This window comes from Macrotis lagotis, chromosome 2 (assembly GCF_037893015.1).
Source record: "Macrotis lagotis isolate mMagLag1 chromosome 2, bilby.v1.9.chrom.fasta, whole genome shotgun sequence".
Taxonomy (NCBI): Eukaryota; Metazoa; Chordata; class Mammalia; order Peramelemorphia; family Peramelidae; genus Macrotis; species Macrotis lagotis.
In genome coordinates this window covers 34,179,074-34,196,844 of record NC_133659.1, presented here as the reverse complement: position 1 = coordinate 34,196,844, position 17,771 = coordinate 34,179,074, and the positions used below count along the sequence as shown (strand labels likewise).

Below are 17,771 nucleotides of genomic sequence, written 5' to 3'. Positions count from 1 at the left end.
CAAAGTGATCTTCCTATCATGCAAGTCTGATCTTGTTATCCCCCCCCCTCCAAGTTCTAGTGGCTCCTTGTCATCTCTAGGATCAAATTTAAGATGCTCTCTTTGACATTCCAAGTCCTTCACAACTTATCTTCCTGATCTTTCCAGGCCTCTCACCGCTCCTCCTCCTCTTCACACCCCCACACACTCTTCAGTTCAGTGACACTGGCCTCCTCCTGTCTATTCCTTGAACACTACATCTCTGGGCATTCTCATGAGCTCTCCCTCCCACCTGGAATGTTCTTCCATCTCCTCTCTGCCTCCCAAATTCCCTGGAATTCTTCATGTTTCAATTCAAATCCCTCCTACCAGAGGACTGTTCTGATCTGCCTTAAATCAGGGTCTTCCTTCTGTGGATGATCTCCAATTGATCCTTTCTATAGCTTGTTTGTACAGAGTAATTTAACAACTGTGAGTGCTCATGAGCAGGGATCATCTGGTTCTCAATTGGTGCCTAATAAATGCTGATTGACTTGACAAATAACCAGCCCAACCCGTGGCTCAGAGTGGCTCCTTAATCAAATTTTTTTCCCTCCCTTCCCTGATAAGTGGAGAGGGATCAGATTTGTTCTAGACTGACCTGGGCCCTCATTTCTGCTTAATAGAAGGAGACACTTTCTAATAGTTGGCACTGTCCACCAAATGCTACAAATGAGGAAAGCCTTGGACCTTAGTGAGATCTTTTTTGCTTGAGGGATCTAAGTTGTCATTTCTGGGTTTTGGTCCCACCTGGGCTGGGGCCTGGATCCCTGGATGTCCTCATGGCTCTACAGTTCTGTGGTTCTACAGTGGTCATCACTAAGGACTTATGTCATTCCCCTTCCCTTGTCTGCACATCTTTTGCTGAGCTATGCCACTGGGGAGGAGCCAGGGTTCCTATTCTCGGGCATCTTGCAGTCTGTCCAGAAACTCAAGATTTCTAGGAAAGGTACTTAAGGACAGGGCCTAAAGGGTTGGCCAGAGTCTTTGACAGTGGGCAGGTAGAGGCTGCTGTCCATCTCTGGGAATAGAGGGACCTGGGTGGGTGGGCATGGGGGTAGACCTCTGGCTGCCTCCCTCCTTGGGGCCATAAAGGGCATCCCATAGGAAGCTTCCTCTCCAGTCATGGTTAGCCCCTTCATGCAGGGAGCTTAGCTGTGACCCAGACAGACAAAGTCTGGGCAGTCAGCCCTTGTGCTCTCTGGGGGGTGGCAGGGGAGCTGAGAAGCCCACTAAAAAAAGGCAAAAGCCATGAACTTATCCTCTTGTGTTGCAGATTCAGGGGCTCTTCCCTTTGACTCCGTTGGACGGACACTAGGCTCAGGTACAATCTCCTTCCCCTTATCCTAACTCTGTGGCCTCAGGCTTGTTTCTGTTCTGGGTGGGGCTCGGTGTACATGTTGGGAGGCAGAGGCAGGTGAGATGATGAGGGACAGTTAGTCCTGGGTGAGAACTGTGGAGCCTTGGTGAAGCTAGGCAGGGCCAGTGCTCCACGGAGGGTAGTTGCACATCCTCAGGGTGAACCTTGGAGAAGTTGGGCAGGGTCAGTGCTCCATGGAGGCGAGCGAGGGACAGAGAGGGTAGCTGGTCATCCTCAGGGCTTGGTGTAGATGGTGGCTCATGTGTCTACAGGCACATAGGTACATGACGAAGTGGGGGGGTCCCAAAGGATCTTCTGGCTTTTTACTGAGGCCTGCTATTAACTGATCTTGGGAAGCTACCCTCATTCCCAAAGGACCCCCAACTACCTTAGGTGGCAAGAAATGATGAGCACACACTAGAGCCTAGGCCAAAGTGACCTCGGCTTCCCCATGGTCACAGCTAGTCAGAGCTGGCAGACGTGCCCTCTCAGAGGGCATCTAGGCTACTCTAGGCCTAGGATGGGATTAGGCAGCCTGAGAGATCCTACACTGTATGGCTGCTCTCATGTCCCTGGGTGCCCCCTTTCTCCCTTACAGAGGGGAATATGACTCATTTCCACCCCTCAGAAATAAAAAGTGGTCTCTGGTTGACCTGGAGGAGGTTTGGTACTCCCCCCACCCCAGAGTTATGAGTTTACTGCCTTCCAACATGGTACCTTTGTTGAGCCAGCGTCCCTGTCTAACTGCCACGCTTATCTCCTCAGGCCTATGGCTTCCTAACTCTCCCTTGCACCCCATGCCGCCTTCTGCCTGCTGCCCAAAATGCCACTGCTACCATCGCTGTGGCCAAAGCTTCTGTCTCGGTGTCTTGGCCAGAGAAAGGGTGGGGGGTCCCACTGAGGGTGGAACCCTGGTTCTGGGCTGCTTCAGAGAAGAGATGGCACCCAGATCTCAATCAGAGGGAGAAACATTGAAGTGAGTTGGTTGTGGGGCCGTTCCTGGAGAGGGGCCAGTTACCTTTTCTGCAGAGCTTGGACACCTTGGCTGGCATTGTCTTCATACCTTTGGGCAGGTTGAGATGGCCTGTCCCCTTCCCATGGAAGCCTTGCGTGATGTGCAGAAACATCATGGAAGGTATCTGCCCATACTGAGCCTCTGCTAATGTGCAAGTGAGCAGGGTCTGTGAGGCTCCTGGGAGCCCTGTTCTCTGCCATGGGGGTGGACTGGGGGATGGCTGCCCTGGGCTCCTTGTGGGCAGACCCTGGTGGAGGGGGGCTCTGTGGGGCCCCATGGTGGCCAACACAGCTCACCTACTCCACGCCAGAGGCTTCCAGCCATTGTCATTGGTGGAAGAGATCGGTTGCCACCCTCCCCCCCATCTGTGGTCCCTGGAGCCACCTTCACAGACCTAGGTGGATTTAAAAGGCCCACCTTTGGGGTCTCCCAGCATGGAACAAGATGTTGGACCTTCCTCACTGAGGGAAAGCTTTCATTGTCAAACAGGAAGGAGAGAGAGGAAGAGTGTGACCCTTGACTTTTCGTCTCCGCTGCCCTCATGCATTGCCGTGGACTCAGGACAATCCAGAACCCAGAAAGAGATGATCGGTGCCCGGGTTGCCCAGGGCCCAGCCCAGCCCAGTAGGTGTGGCCCCCAAGGGGACCTTTTGGTATCTTTGAGCCCTGACTGTACTGTTTCTCTCCCTCCCTTCCTCCTTCCAGCTCTGGCAGTGCCCTTGGGGGGGATCACTCTGTAAGACACATCCCTGGCAGTGCACCCCTGCTCTCTGAAGGCCGCTTCTCCATGGCATGAGTGGACACATGGCAAGTGGGGTCTGCCGGGGAGGAGGAAGCTGGCCTCTGCCCCTCAGAGGGCAGCCCAGTGGGCTTCCCTGCTTAGAGCCTGCATGGGAGCCTCCATGCTGAGCGGAACTGGGCAAGGGTCCTGAAGAGAAGCTGGCATGAACATGCACCCAAGACACCAGGCCTTGCTGCTACAGCTGCCTATTACTCTGGGGACGACCGGCTTCAATCGCTGGATCCACTTATTTGTTGAGGTCCAGGAATTTTCACATCTAGTTTGTCAAATTGCTTTGCCCCCTCCTGTGGTAGTTTCCTTGTGATTAATTGGAACCTACTTCATCATTTATCTCCAAACCCAGAAACCAAGTGGGAGATCTTGACACTTTGCCAGGCTTTTCTTGGGCCTTCACTGACCTCCTTACCCAGCCTGAGGCTGAGCTGGTCCCTGGGAGTCCAGGGGCCTGACTAGCTGATGTGGAGGTGCTCCCGTGTGCTTTGGTCCCCATGGTGCTCTAATCAAAGTCCTTAGGGCTAGGTGACCCTAAGATGTAAGATAGGGCAGGAGGAGGCTCAGCTCTGAACTCCCCTGGAGTCCCCCTGATCCCAAAGGGGGGGGTCACTTCTTGCACTCATTCTCCCCCTCCCCCCACCCCAGTAGACCCAGAGAAAATTCCTAAAAACAGAGTCGTGCTGAGGTCATCCCTTCTAGAACAGACCCAGCAGGGATTGATTTCCTCCACCACAAAAGTAGCAGTGCTTCAACTTCAAATCGCAACTCTCATGCTCCCAAGAGGGGCAGGGATGCAATAGACATTTATTATGTGCCTGCCATTTGCCCGGCACTAGGCAGAGAACATCCCAAAGGTGGCCCTGCCCTTGACAGGTGCATGGTCATCAGGAGGAGACATCACAGACAAACAGCTGTGGCCAGGGTAAGTGGAAGCCAATCCCAGGGGGGGTGCTGGCCCCACAGCTGATGGGGAAAGCCTTCTTGGAGTCTTGGCTTGGAGAAGATGTTGCCGTCCAACTCTGCACCTTCCACCTGAGCAGCCCTCAGAGTGGCCTGGCCACCAGCGCTTTCTCAGAGGCTTGGTACTATTCCAAGGGTCAAGAGCCCCCAGCAATACCCATTCCATGGTCCTTATTACACAAAGCAACAGGTCTTGCTCTGGACAAGGGCCCCCACCCATATATTGGCCCTGACGCTGAAATGAGCAGGGAACACAGTACTGGGGGATCATGGGGACCCCCCCGCCAAGCTCAAGCTCCTAGGGTTCTTTGGGACATACACTTACCTTTGGACCTTCAGCAGCTTTGGAAACCACAGCCCAAGGGCAGCTGGGTGGCACAGTGGAAGGAGTTCAGGTCCTGGAGTCGGGAGGATCTGAGTTTAAATGTGACTTCAGACGCTACCTAGCTATGTGACCCTGGGCAAGGCACTTATCCTCGATTACCTCAAAAAAAAAAAAAGAAACAAAAGAAAAAAGAAACAAAAAAACTCCAGCTCTAAGAGAGCCCTGACTATTTCTTCTGGTTCAGTCTTTCCTTAGTTCACAGAACTTAGAGCTGGAAGGGATCCCTGACAGCATCCATTCCCTTCATTGAACATTCAGGTGAGGAATCAGTGACCCAGGGAGGTTTCATGACCCTGAGGTCATAAATATTGAAGGTGGCAACCCAAGGTGGATCTTCATTTCTGAGCCCTTGGATCTCTTGGAATCATATGATAGCTTGGGATGCCAGGTAGACTGACCATCCTAAACTTGATTGTCCCCCTTCCTCCCCACCCCCAGACTTCCAGACCTCCGTGGGGTGATCCCATAAGGGACGGAGCCAGCAATGGTCTTGTAAGAAGTCCTCCTTCATGGGGCGGCTAGGTGGCGTAGTGGATAAAGCACTGGCCCTGGAGTCAGGAGTACCTGGGTTCAAATCCGGTCTCAGTCACTTACTAATTATCTAGCTGTGTGGCCTTGGGCAAGCCACTTAACCCCGTTTGCCTTGCAAAAACCTAAAAAAAAGAAGTCCTCCTTCAGTCCTCCTTCAGTCCTCCTTCAGTTCTCCTTCCTGGAGCTCCTTGGGACCCCAGCAGAAGACAAGTCTCCTTCCCCTTCCCCATGGCTGCCCTTCTAGTGGCAGTAATGGCAGTAATTGGGGAGCACATGGGGTACCTCCCTGCTTGACTTGGTCCCCAGTTTGGAGACCTTCACATTGGCTTGAACTCTTCCCTGCTCTGCTCTCATTTTGACTTCTGGACAGCTCCCATGCCTGGCTCCCTCAGGCTCTGTCTGTCTCTCTCTGTCTGTCTCTCTGACTCTCAGTGCTGGGTCTTGAGTCAGAAAGACCTGAGTTCAAATGTGAGCTCAGACACTCAACTAGTGTATGTCCCTGAGCAAGTCACTTAACCTCGCTTTGCCTTCATTTCCTAGTCCAGTGTTTGGTACACAGTAGGGTCTTAATAAATGTTTGTTCCCTTCCCTCACCCCACCCCTTCCAATCCTCTCTGCTCTGATTCTGAGGAAGTTGATAGTATCGTCAAGCCCAGCTCCATCTTTATTAGGAAAGATTTTTTTTCAAATGTCTTCCTAAAAATGGAGGTAAAACTTTCTCCCAGCATTTCCCTCATCTGTTACATTAATAATCCTGTCAGAAAAGGAGTCTGGTCTAGATGCCAAGTCATCAAGCCATCCAGGCTGGCTCTTTGTAATCACTGTTTCCTTTTTGAAACTTCCACTCAGCATCCTTTTAACGAGATATTCTAGAATTTTCCCAGAAATCAAAGTCAGGCTCCTTGACCTCTGATTTGCAGTTAATTTTTTCTTTTCTTTTAGTCTTTGGCTGCAGAGCTTGCAGGACCACCCAGTAGAAAGGGCCTGGCTTGGTGTAGGATGGTGGGGAGGAGGCTCAACTCTGAACTCACCTGGAATCCCCCTGAGCCCAAAGGGGGGTCACTTCTTGCACTCATTCTCCCCCTGCTGTAGTTCTCCCCCTCTCCTCCATCAACTTTCAAAGGTCACTCAGAATGGGTCAACAGTTGAACCTGCATGTTCTTTCTGTTTCCTTGAATATTATTCAGCAGTCATTAATCCACATGTTTTTACAGATACCCCCTTCTTGCCAGGTCTAATGCTGGGCTGTAGGGGTACAAAGATAAAAATTCCCTGACTTTTGTCCTCCAAAAATTTTTGGTGTTAGGCAAGACCACATGTTGCATATGGAATCTGTGTGTGTGTGTGTGTGTGTGTGTGTGTGTGTGTATGCGCATACAAGCTGGTGTAAGGACTAAGGGGTCAGAATAGGCCTTTTGCAGAAGCTATCATTTGAGTTGGGGCTGAAAAGGAAGCCAGGAACCTGAAAGGAAGAACATTGCAGCCATGGGGAACAGGCACAGGGGCCAGTCAGGGAAAGCTCACAAAGGCTGGAGATGGGGGGAGGGCAACATCCCTGGACCCCAGGGTGGTAGAGGGTGTAAGAAGACTGGAAAGGCATTTGATTCTGGAAGTGATCAGGAACCCTGGAATTTGTTGAGTGGCAGAGTGACAAAGTCAGACTTGTACTTTAGAAAGATCAATTGGACATGTGAGTGGAGGATGGACTTGAATGGGGAGAAGCCTCCCTTGCCCCAGCAGTTGTGCAATGGTCCAGATAGGAGGTGATGAGGGCCTTCACTTAGGGGCCGGCCGTGTCAGGGGGAGATGTGGGAAAGGTGAAATCAAGTGGCCTGGACAACAGAAGGGAATTGGGGGGAATAGTGAGGAATCCACAAAGGCTCCAGGAAAGATGGGTAGAGAGGAGGCCAAGCCAGGGAATTAGGGAGACCTGGATTTTAAACTTTCCTCTGCTGTCTCTCAGTGTTCTCTCTCCCCCTCCTCATCTATTAAATACTGATTGTGATATTTGTAGTCACTGCCTCCTGGGATGGTGGTTGGGTTCATGGGTCATTCTGTATCCGTGTCTGCTGGGGTCACTGTGGTTCTTTCCTGTCTGGCTATGCCTGACCCCTTGAATGTGTTGTGGAAGGGAGGAAGGCTAAGCTGGGGAAGGGCGCTGAGGCCCAAAGAGTGGAGCTTATATAGCCTCTAGAAGGGAAAGTTCAGAAGGCTGCTTCTGCTTGGCCTATGAGAGGCAGAACCAGGAGCTACAAGGAAGCTGCAGGAAGGAGGACCATCCCAGAGTGGAGAGGGCCTCCTCAGGAGCTAGCGGGCTCCCTACCCATCCTGCGGTCTGTTGGGCAAACTGAGCCATTATCAGGGAAAGCCTGCAGGGTGAGAGGTCTTACTCTACCAGGCCTCCAATTTAGGAAGTCAACTTTGGAAGGGGCATATGGAGTCTTTCCCTAAGGCCACTGACTGGTTTTCTTGCCACATCTCCTGAGGGAACTTCTGTCTAACTAGGAGCTTCTGGCCTGGGCCTGAGAATCCTGGAAGGCCAAAGAAAATGAGGCTGGCATGGCCGGTCTCTGCCCCATCATCCTACACCAAGCCAGGCCCTTTCCACTGGGTGGTCCTGAAAGCTCTGCAGCCACAGACTAAACAGTTCTCGTTTGCTGCCCACCAGTTGGACTGCTATGGCCTCCTCACCAGCATAGCCTGTTGGGGGGGCTCCTGCAGAGTTTGTTGTGCTGGGCAGGGATGTCCTTGGCTCCTGGCCTGGGAGACTCCCTGTTGCTATGCTGCCCCTCAGGGCTGAGAGCTGAGGTTTGTAGGGATTCCCACTCCTTCGAGGGGAGCTGGGTATTCTCTGGCCAGTGGCAGAGCACTCCAGACCCCCAGTGCTGGCCCCTGGCTTCTTTTGCACAGCCACATCCTCATAAGAACAACAGTTCACTGCGCTTGCTTGATCATGGCTCCCCTGGGAAGTCTTGACTTCTGACCCAAGAATAGCCTCTCACTGTCCTGGTCTGTCTTCAGTCCTCCTCCCTTTACTTTGGACCCCGGGGTCTCCAATGTCTTCCTGCCCAGTCCTCATCCTCACCTCTCCCCTGACCATTAAGTGGGAACTTTCTCAAACTTTCAGCCTGAGCCTTCTCCTATTCTCCTCTCTGGGCGGCGGGCGGCCCTGGCAGCCTCCGCAGTTCCTGCGGATCTGCTGTCATCTCCAGGATGATGATGCCCGGCTTAGCTCCTGAGCACCCGGCCCACGTCAACAGTCACCTGAAAGCTTGTCCCTTCCCTCCTGGCTTGGTGTGAGGGCCTTGGGGCCCAACTGAGGAAATGACCTTTAGATCTAGAGGCAAATGAGAGCCTCAGAGAGTTTCTGGGCAGGAGTGTCCAGATCATCCTTGTGCTTTATGAACACGGATTTAGCCTTTGCCCAGAGTTTGGAAGAGGGAGTGTCCAGAGGAGCAGACCGAGGCTAGACTGGAAAAGGAGGGGGAGGCAGAGGAGATGTGAGGGTCCTGGGGAAGCTGACCACAGGGCTGGCACAGTGGGGCAGGGATGAGGGTGAGTCAGAGTTGGCATGTGGGTTGGTGCCCCCCCACATACACACTTCACATTCCACACACCTGCCTACAGGCCAGACTAGGGGAGAGGTCGAGGAGACCAGGCCTGAGCCCTGCTCAGGGCTGCCCTCAGGAAGCCTCTGTGGAGCAGGCCCACACCAGCCTCAGGAAGCCTCTGTGGAGCAGGCCACACCAGCCCCATGCTTTGCAGGCTCGCATTATCCCAGACCAGGACTCGGGAAACCTCTGTGGGTCTATTGAACTGCATCTTGGAGATGATCCTGACTTCAGAGAGGGAGGATCGATCTGCCTGCCCTGGATGTCTTTAGTCAAGTTGCTGGTATAAATGTTGGATGTCAGAGAGCCTCCCTCCTGGGCACATCTGCCCATTTTTTTCTCTTGGGATAGAACTGTTGAGCCATTTCTAATTCCACTAACTGGCTTAATCCCCAACTAGATCCCAAAGTCCTCACACTGACCCTCCATCATCCACATTGTGCTCTCCCTCCCCCACCTTCTGTCCAGAGGAGGTACAGGTCTGGCTTAAGCCTTAAAATCCTGGCAGCTGCCCTTGGCCAGGAACTGCCAGCTTGGTTGGCTGACCATGGTTTAAGGCAACTGGAAATTAGTTCATGATTTTATTCCTATTTTACAGGTGTTGAAATTGAGACTCCAGCAGTTCAGTAATTTGCCCCAGGTCATCATCAGAGATAACTCCCCTCTCTCACTCTACCTGTTCCCTAGGGGAATCCCATCTCTGGCATCAATGATGCCTTTTTTGTTTCCATATCTCATTTCTTCAATACCCTCTCTGATTATGTAGTGAGAAGAGCAGCCATGATCACCCACCATCCTTCCCCTTGGCATCAGTCAGGAGAAATTGGGGCACAGGTGCCCCTCCCGGAGCTGTGGTATCTCAGGATGCCCAAGCCTGGCTTTGTGAGTCTTGCCTGAGTAAGTCCTTGAGTAATTTAGGTTGTACTCCTCATCCATCTGGATTCTGCCTCTGCCCCTCAGTTTCCCCTTAGAACCTTTTCAGCAGGGCTTCGTCAGCCTAGCTCTTGACTGCCCAACCATGATGATCCATTCAGGGCCTGAAGAATGAAGGGCTTCCTGTGGGCAGTCCAGGTGGTACCAGAAACCATCCCACTTCATTTAGTGCCGGTTAGAGAATCTTGGGGACACCTGGTTTGTCTGGCCCCTGGACAGGGAAGCCTACCCAGCAAGCAGCTGGTCTCTTCTGATATACCCCAGGGACAGAGAGCTCATCACTCATTGAGCAGACCCTTCCATTCTGAGATTGAGAAGTCTGCCCTGATCTCTAGCCTTATCTTCCTACCCTCCTCCTTGTTCTGGCTTCCAAAGGGGCAGAGCATGACTAAGCTGCCTTCTCTGTAGAGTCTGTCCATCATGGCAGTGATCAGTTGGCACTTTGGACTGATTCCCTACTGTTTATACTCAAAGGGTGGCTGAACCAGGGCTTCTTTTAGGCACCAGGATGCCCAGGCCTTGCTACTCTGGCTGCTGCCCTGGATCCTTGATGAAGTCTTGGGTGGGGCAGTGAGAGAACCCTGGGGTTCCAAGGGAGGGCATATAAAAAACACCACTGGGCCTGGTGCCAAGGAGCTGGTTAAAAGCAGGGAAGGTAGATGATGGGATTTGAGGAACTTTGAGGAAGATTGGATGTGGCAGGGGAGGATGATGAAGAAGGAATTGAGAGTATGAGGGGCTCTAGTTGACCATGTGTTTGGTCATCCCATAAGCTTGTGCTTTGGCCACAAAGACTTGGGACAAGGTTTGGTCATATGACCCTCAGTTGGGGTTGGGGCGGGGTGCTGGTCTGATTCCATCCCTGTGGTATCAGGAGAGACCTTGACCAGAGTCAGAGATATCTTCCTAGCTCTTAGACTGGCCTCTTGAGGAACCCTGTCCCCAACAGGAAAGGAGGCAACCCAGATGAGCCCTGGGGAAAGGTGGAACTTCTATCACAACCCCTCCATAATAGTCTGACCTCAGCATTGACCTAGCCTAGGCTGGCAGAACCCACCCTTCCTCCTCCAGGCCCCTCTGGGCACCTCACAAACAATAGATTGAAGTTGTTTGTAATTCTTCCCTGGTAGCTGCTTCCTCAGAACTGGCTACTTGCAGTCTTCTTTTCCTTGGACACCCCTCAGATGTCAAGTCTGAGAACTGGGAGGGACACCCCTTACCTTCCAGCCCAAGGCTGCCCAAGGAATCTGAGGCAAAATTGGGTCAGATCTGTGTGACCCTGGGAAGGCACTATCTACTGCTCCCTGGGCCTCAGTTTCCTTCTCTGTAAAATGAGGCTACTAGGAGTTGAGCTCTGTGAGGCTTTCTTGGGATGCTGGTCTCCCCGGCCCTCTGGGGCTGGAGGGGAGGAGGGAGAGGCCTCCAGACGCCCATGTCTTGGCAGCTGGAGCTTCTGTGTAATATCAGCAAGGCAGAAGAGGGATGGGAGGTGAGGGAAGGGGAGGCCACACTGAAGTTGCTGAAAAGTGACAGGCTGCAGAAATGCTTGGGTGGGAGCCAGAGCTTTCTAGCCGTGGGAATGTGGTCCTTCCAAATGGAAGAAGTCAGCCTCTCTGCCTGGCTCTCTCCACCAGGAGACAATCTCCAAGTACAGAAGAGAAAAGGTAAATGAAGAATGAGAACCTCCCCAAAGTGGGGGGGGGCAGGAAAGAGAGAGCCTGGCACCCAGGGTGACCAAGTTACTGGGCCCAGGGCTGGCAGAGAGGATGGCTGAAGCTCCTTGGAATTCTTTGAGTTTGGGGAGGGGAGAGTGATTTTCCTACAATGAGTATTTTTTTAAGGATTCTTTTTGAGAAGTCTGTGTGTGTGTGGGGGGAAGTAAATTATTTAACAATCTTCTTTCCAAAAAAAAAAAAAGGGCACTTCCGAGTTTAATCTGTAGTATGATCATTTTCTCCACCACTTTAAATCAGTGTCAACAAAACAAATCAGGTCCAGGTCTTAGGGTTTGTGGATTTCTGAGGTATCAGTGTTCACACTGAACATTTAACAGTCAGCTCTTTCAGTATGAATGATTGACAGGCTTTCTGGGTGCTTGCTGGCACTCTGGGGAAGTCACAACGTAAAAATAATCTGTGCTTTGATGATGCCCACAGTCCAGTGAAGGAGATAGTGGGTGGCCCATGAGGCGTCTACAAGATGGACTTGGCCATCTAGAGACCTGCCCCACCTGCTGGTCCCCAAGGGGCCAGGAGCCTCTAGGAGTATGGAACAGTCAGGAAAGTTAGGGAAGGTTAGGGAAGCTAAGAATAATAGGATGGGGGCAATATTGGGGACATGAAGGGAAAGGACACGGGCTCCATTGTCTGTGACCAATGGAGAGCAGTCCCTGTACTAAATAGGTGAGCGGTCTTTGCTTGAAGACCCTGAGGGGAGACTCCCATTCCTGATGTAGCCCCTTTCACACTGGGAAATCCAGCCTAAATCTGCTCTGGGGGCTAGGCAGATGAAGACTGATTCCTTTTCCCATAAGACAGTTCAGAGGGTGGGGGGGCTCAGCATGGCCAGTTTGTTCAACTGATCTCCAGACCCTTCACTGGCCTAGTTTCCTCCCTCTGTATGGTCTCCATCTGGTCAGTGCACTTTGTAAAATGTACAGAAGACATTCTGAGGCCTACACAAGCCAGAGGGCATGGGATCATCTCCTTATTCCTGGAAGCTATACCCAAGGATTCTGACTGATTCACATTGAGCTTTGGTCCATTCAGACCATGAGATCTCTTTCAGACAAATGATGGTCCAATCACCCCATGATTGTGTTACAACTATACAACTTAGTATTTTACCTAGTTAAGTCTGGCGCTTGATGAAGTGATGGGCCAACCCTCTCATGGTGGCCTTCCACGCTAAGCTCTAGGAAGGTAGGCTAAACTGAATAGACCCCTTGTCCTTTGGATTGGGGGCTGCTCTGCTTTATCAAGCCTTTGTGACATTTCCTGTCTATGCTTTGTTTTTCAGAGTATGATCGATTGGGTTTTCTCCTGAAATTGGACTCAAAACTGTGAGTAACACAAGGTGGGAAGGTTTGACTCAGTGGGATTTGGAGGGTGAGGTTTCTTCCTGTCTTTGTACTTGTACTTTGTACTTGATGGAAAAGAAGGGGGAGACTGGAGTCCTCAGCAAACATGTTGTTAGTCTCAGACCTTAAGGAAGAATGGCATATCTGGCCATACTGGGGTACCTGGAAATATCATGCCATGGCGCAATACCACCAGGAGTGCTGGTCATTTATAGGCCTTCTTTACCAAAAGAGTAGTGGAGAGGCAGTACAGGGGAAAAGGCCACTGGATTTGAAATTTTAGCACTTGGTTTCAAATCCCAACTCTGTCACTATTTTTGTGGGGACAACGAAGGGTGGCCTTGATGGCCTAATCTGTGGCCTCATGAATAGCCTCATAACATGTCTTTCCAGCTCTAACTGGTCTTTCACACCATGTTGATCCTCCTGTTTAGTGGCAGTCCCCCAAGTCTCAGGGTGAGCTATCCAGGATCAAAATATTTTGTGTGTTCATATCTCTTTAAAATCATAGTTCACAAGTGCCCACCAGTGTGTTTTCCTTTTTTTAATCATCTAGAAGACACAATTAATCAAAGAAGAGACATTTTAATGAAATGATAGTAAGAAATGCAGCAGGAAAACATTGCTTCCACAAACTCAAGCTTGCTGGGTTTTCATAAAGTCTTGTTTTCTTAGCATATTGGTTTTTCTCAATGGCGACCTAGAGAATCTCAAGTGCCAAGCTCTTAAGAACAAAACAGAGGATCCCCTCAGCTAGTTAATGTCCTCAGGCTCAATGTTTTCTTTGACTCACCTTCCCTGTTGCTAGACTTGGGGTCTCCATGGGCTCCCTCATTCTAGTTCATCATGATCATTCTATATTCTTCCCAATTTTAATCTCTAAAAACCAACCTATAAACCAGGTAGGTAGTAGTGATTGGCTCCAGAGTTCAAAATTTCTTCTGTTCTTCATGTAAAGGAGTGAGCCAGGAAGATGTCCTGCCCAGGGGACAAGGTCACTTCCTCTTCTGCCTACTTGGATGCACACTCCGACATGGACTATATAAAGACCAGGTATCATTGCCTGGCATCCAAGGCTGGCCCCAGTTGGGCATCCCTACCCAGTCTCTTGGCTCCTGCTCTAATCCCCTCCTATCCAGATGAGGCTCCTGAGGAATGAAGGGGTTGGGACTCAGGGCCCAGCTTCCTCCCCAGGTGCTGCTCCCCAGAGTGTTCTAGTGACCAAACTGTGTCAGAAGGAATCCCAGTTATGGGAATTGATTTCAGTAAGCAAAGAATCACCTGCTCAGGGCAGTCTAGACAAAGTTGAGGATTGCCACAATCACTTTCCACAAGACAAGCAAGGTTTTTCCTACCCCACTTTTCCCATAACTGTGCTTCTCTTCCTCCTCGTCTCCCTTCCCCTCCCCCTATCCATATTTCTCCTGGTCTAGCTCCAATGGAGCCCTCTTCTCCAGGGAAGCTGGCTTTATACCTTGTACCCCTCAGGAGCTTATCTTGACCTTGTTGGATGGCTGGCATCTTTTATTTTCTAGTTATGTGAGCTCTTGAACCTAGGCTTTATGCAGCTGCATGGAAGGCTTCTTGAGGGCAGGCCCTCAAAACCACAACAGGCACTTAACTCATGTATATTGCTGTCCTTGGGGGTTGAATGGGACTAAGAGCTTAGAAAGTTCTGGAACTAGCAAAGGACTGGTTGTCCTTCTGGTGGGAGGGTAGCTGGGGCATGGGGTCAGATTGCTCTGAGCTCAGACCCACCTCTATATAGAACCCTTGTCTCCTCTTCATCTGGGAAAGACCTTAACACCTGCTTCTTTTCTCACTCTCCAGCCCCAATCTTCTTTTCATCTTTTAACAAGGACCTGAGACCAAGGCCTTAAATAGTGTATAAGAATTGGAGGAAGCTACGTTTAAGGATTCAGTTGACTGAGTATTATTATATGTACAGGGATTATTGCACTCAGAAGAAGGTTTATGAAGATTAAAAATAAATATAGCTTCTGCCCTCTGAGGAAACAGGAAGCAAACAGATAAATGAGCACATTTGGGAAGAAGAAAGCACCATGTGGGAAAAATCTGGAGAGACTCCCTTAGGAGGTGATGTTAGACTTAAACCTTGAAGGAAATAAATCTGTTTTCTTTTTTAAGGTGGTGCAGTAGATAGAGCATTGTGTCTGGCATCAGGAAGACTTGAGTTCAAATTTGACCTCAGAAATTTAATAATTACCTAGCTGTGTGACCTTGGGCAAGTCACTTAAACCCATTGCCTTCTAAAAAATATCAAACTCCAAATAATGATTTTATTGATTACAAAAGCCAAAGGAGAAATTAATGCTCAGAACATACCTGTACTATCAATACATATAATCTTCAATCACAATTTCTTGAATTCTACTTCTTCTCTCTTTTCTCCCCTTTCTCTCCCCCTCATCTATTGAGAAAAACCAAAATGGGTTATGCACTTTCCTGCATTGGCTAGGGCTATTCTATGTCTCCTCCCTTTCCCCTACCCTGTAAATATTCACTTGTACTCTTGAGACCTTCATCTATCTAACTGGAGATGGGCAGTAAGTTTCATCATGAGCCCTCTGGAATCATAACTTGGCCTGATCAGATTTTTTTTTTTTAGGTTTTTTTGGCAAGGCAAATAGGGTTAAGTGGCTTGCCCAAGGCCACACAGCTAGGTAATTATTAAGTGTCTGAGACCGGATTTGAACCCAGGTACTCCTGACTCCAGGGCCAGTGCTTTATCCACTGCACCACCTAGCTGCCCCTATGATCAGATTTCTTAAGCCTTCCAAAGTTGCTTGTTTACCATAATGTTCTTTTTGGATGAACTGTTCTGATTCTGCTCACTTCAGTCTGCATCACTTCATACAGGTCTTCCCTGGTTTCTTGGAAACCAGCCCTGAAAACTCGTGGGCACTGGAAAGACAAAGATTAAATGGATAATAGCCTCTAACCTCAAGGAACGTACTTTTTGTGGGTTGTCTCCATGTGGATGTTACTGGGCCAGCTCTGGTTTTGGCAATTTGCTCTCCAGTTTTCCCTATGAATTTCCTGCCTCCTGTTGCCTATATCGTGCCCTGGGTTTGAAAGGTTCTTTTTTCTTCCCTTTGACTAATAAATGCTCTTGCTCTCCCCTCAAAACCCTTCCCCCCCCCCCAAACAACAACAAAACCCACTGGGCAATTCCAGAATCATCTCTTGTGTGTCTTTTCTTCCTGGGTATCTCATTCTTCAGCCGAGCCAGGAAGTCTTTCCACTGTCTGCTCCAGGACTCTATCTATTGGACTAAGGCAGGCAGACTGACCTCTTGTACAGCCCCCAATGCTGTTGGGGGAACCTGACCCAGACATCATGGATACAACCTGCCTCCCCTCCCCACAGCTCTCAAACTTATGTCAAATGTCTTTTGTGAAGCACAGAAAGAAAATAAACTCCCTCCTCCAGGAAAAGCTCAGCTTTCCAGTTATGTAGCAGAGGAAATGATTTTGTAGAAAACCTTTAAAGGCCATTCCAAGCCCAAGTTAATAAGCATTTCCTTCCACTCAGTCAATCAATCAGCGAGCATTTATTTATTGGGCTCTAAGCTCGTGCTCTGGACTGAGCAATGGGGAGCCGGGAGAGTGACACCAAGATCCTCACCCCAAGGATCAGGAGGTCAACTTTGAGAGTGGACCTACTTCTAGCCACTGGGAGCCCTGACCTTGCCCAGGCCTTCCCAGCTGTAAGTCCTGGGTTGGCCTTTCTTTTCATTGGAGTTAGTACCAGATGGAATCTTTTACACCCAGGCTTGGGCAACCCAGGACATTGGGTCCCCCTCCCCTCTGTGGGGCAGCCTCTGTTTCCCATGGCCTGTCAGTGGCCAGAAAAGAACAGGGAACACAGAACCCCTGCTGATATTGTGATGTGAATGGTGGGGATACATGTGGTGACCAGTGTCTGCCTCCTGCCTGGGTTCCCCAGAACCAGCGCCTGCTGGGGCGACTGTGCTGCCAAGATGTCTGCAGGGAAGGGGACCTCAGGGGGCCTCACTCATGTCATTCAGTCCTCTTGGCCAGGAAGTCCCTGGGGTTCTTCAGCCTTCCTGCCATGACTCACTTTTGAATGGCTTTCAGGTGATGGTCCCATGGCGATTCTTCATCTCTAAACACCTCCTAAAACTCAACTGATCTCACCTTCCCAGCCAGCACTTGACCCAGTGAGTCATGGCAGGAAGGCTGAAGAACCCCAGGGACTTCCTGGCCAAGAGGACCGAGTGACCAGAGAGAGAGAGAACATTTCCTATCTTGCTCAGGCCATTTAGCAGGGAGGAGTCCAGTCCCCTCTCCTCCAAACCCTAGGGACTTACCTGGGCCTTAGTTTCCTATCTAGTCCAGTCTGTATCTGATCCCTCCTTGGCCACCCTAACCAGTGGGTCCCAGCCCTCAGCCTGAAGAGGGCATCTGAGGATCCTCACAGCTTTTACCTCTGACCTCCCGAGGCAGCCTCTTCCTCCTGGGGGTGGTACTCATTGCCAGCAAGTACCTTCAGATATCCAGCTTCAGGATCCCTCTGTGGACTTTCATTTTACCTTTGTGAGGAACTGAAAATGTACAGAGTAGTCTGATGGGCTCCATTCCGGTCCTTCTGACCCACATCTGAGTGGGCCTCCTGGCCCTTTCTAGGAAGAAGATAACTCAGACCACAAAATCTCTGGTCCCATGGACTTTCACAAGCCCTTTGGAAAGGGAAGCTCTTGGTGCTGGCTAATGTCTGGCTTTTGTCAAAACCCAGCCTGCTTCATATCTGAGTCCAGGATTTGTGAACTACCTCCCCCTTTTCCCCTCCTGGGAGTCTGGGCTGCCTCTACTATAAGCAGGAACAGATGGGGTCACTTCATCCACTGCTCTCTCCTTTCCTTCTCTCTCCCCCTCTCACTTGACTGTTCCTTTTCACTTTTCTTTTTTTCTCCTCCCTTTGTCTTTCTCCCTCTTCACCTACTCTTCTTCTTCTCTCCTTTTTTTTTCTTTTTTAGGTTTTTTCAAGGCAAATGGGGTTAAGTGGCTTGCCCAAGGCCACACAGCTAGGTAATTATAAG

The 17,771-nt window shown here is 50.4% G+C and overlaps 1 protein-coding gene across 8 annotated transcripts in view; it reads left to right on the top strand.

Moving 5' to 3' along the window:
- Positions 1–17,771, top strand: part of ST3GAL3 (ST3 beta-galactoside alpha-2,3-sialyltransferase 3) — a 138,458-nt gene that overhangs the window by 52,731 nt on the left and 67,956 nt on the right. For 3 of the 8 annotated variants that reach the window (XM_074221621.1, XM_074221620.1, XM_074221622.1), the window contains exons 3-5: positions 1,295–1,342; positions 2,883–3,017; positions 12,628–12,670. In XM_074221621.1, coding sequence (XP_074077722.1) covers positions 1,295–1,342; positions 2,883–3,017; positions 12,628–12,670 — 226 coding nt within the window. Of the gene's footprint in view, positions 1–1,294; positions 1,343–2,143; positions 2,514–2,882; positions 3,018–9,442; positions 9,574–12,627; positions 12,671–17,771 lie in introns of those variants that run through there. The other 5 variants (XM_074221623.1, XM_074221624.1, XM_074221626.1 and 2 more) reach the window with 5 other exon arrangements.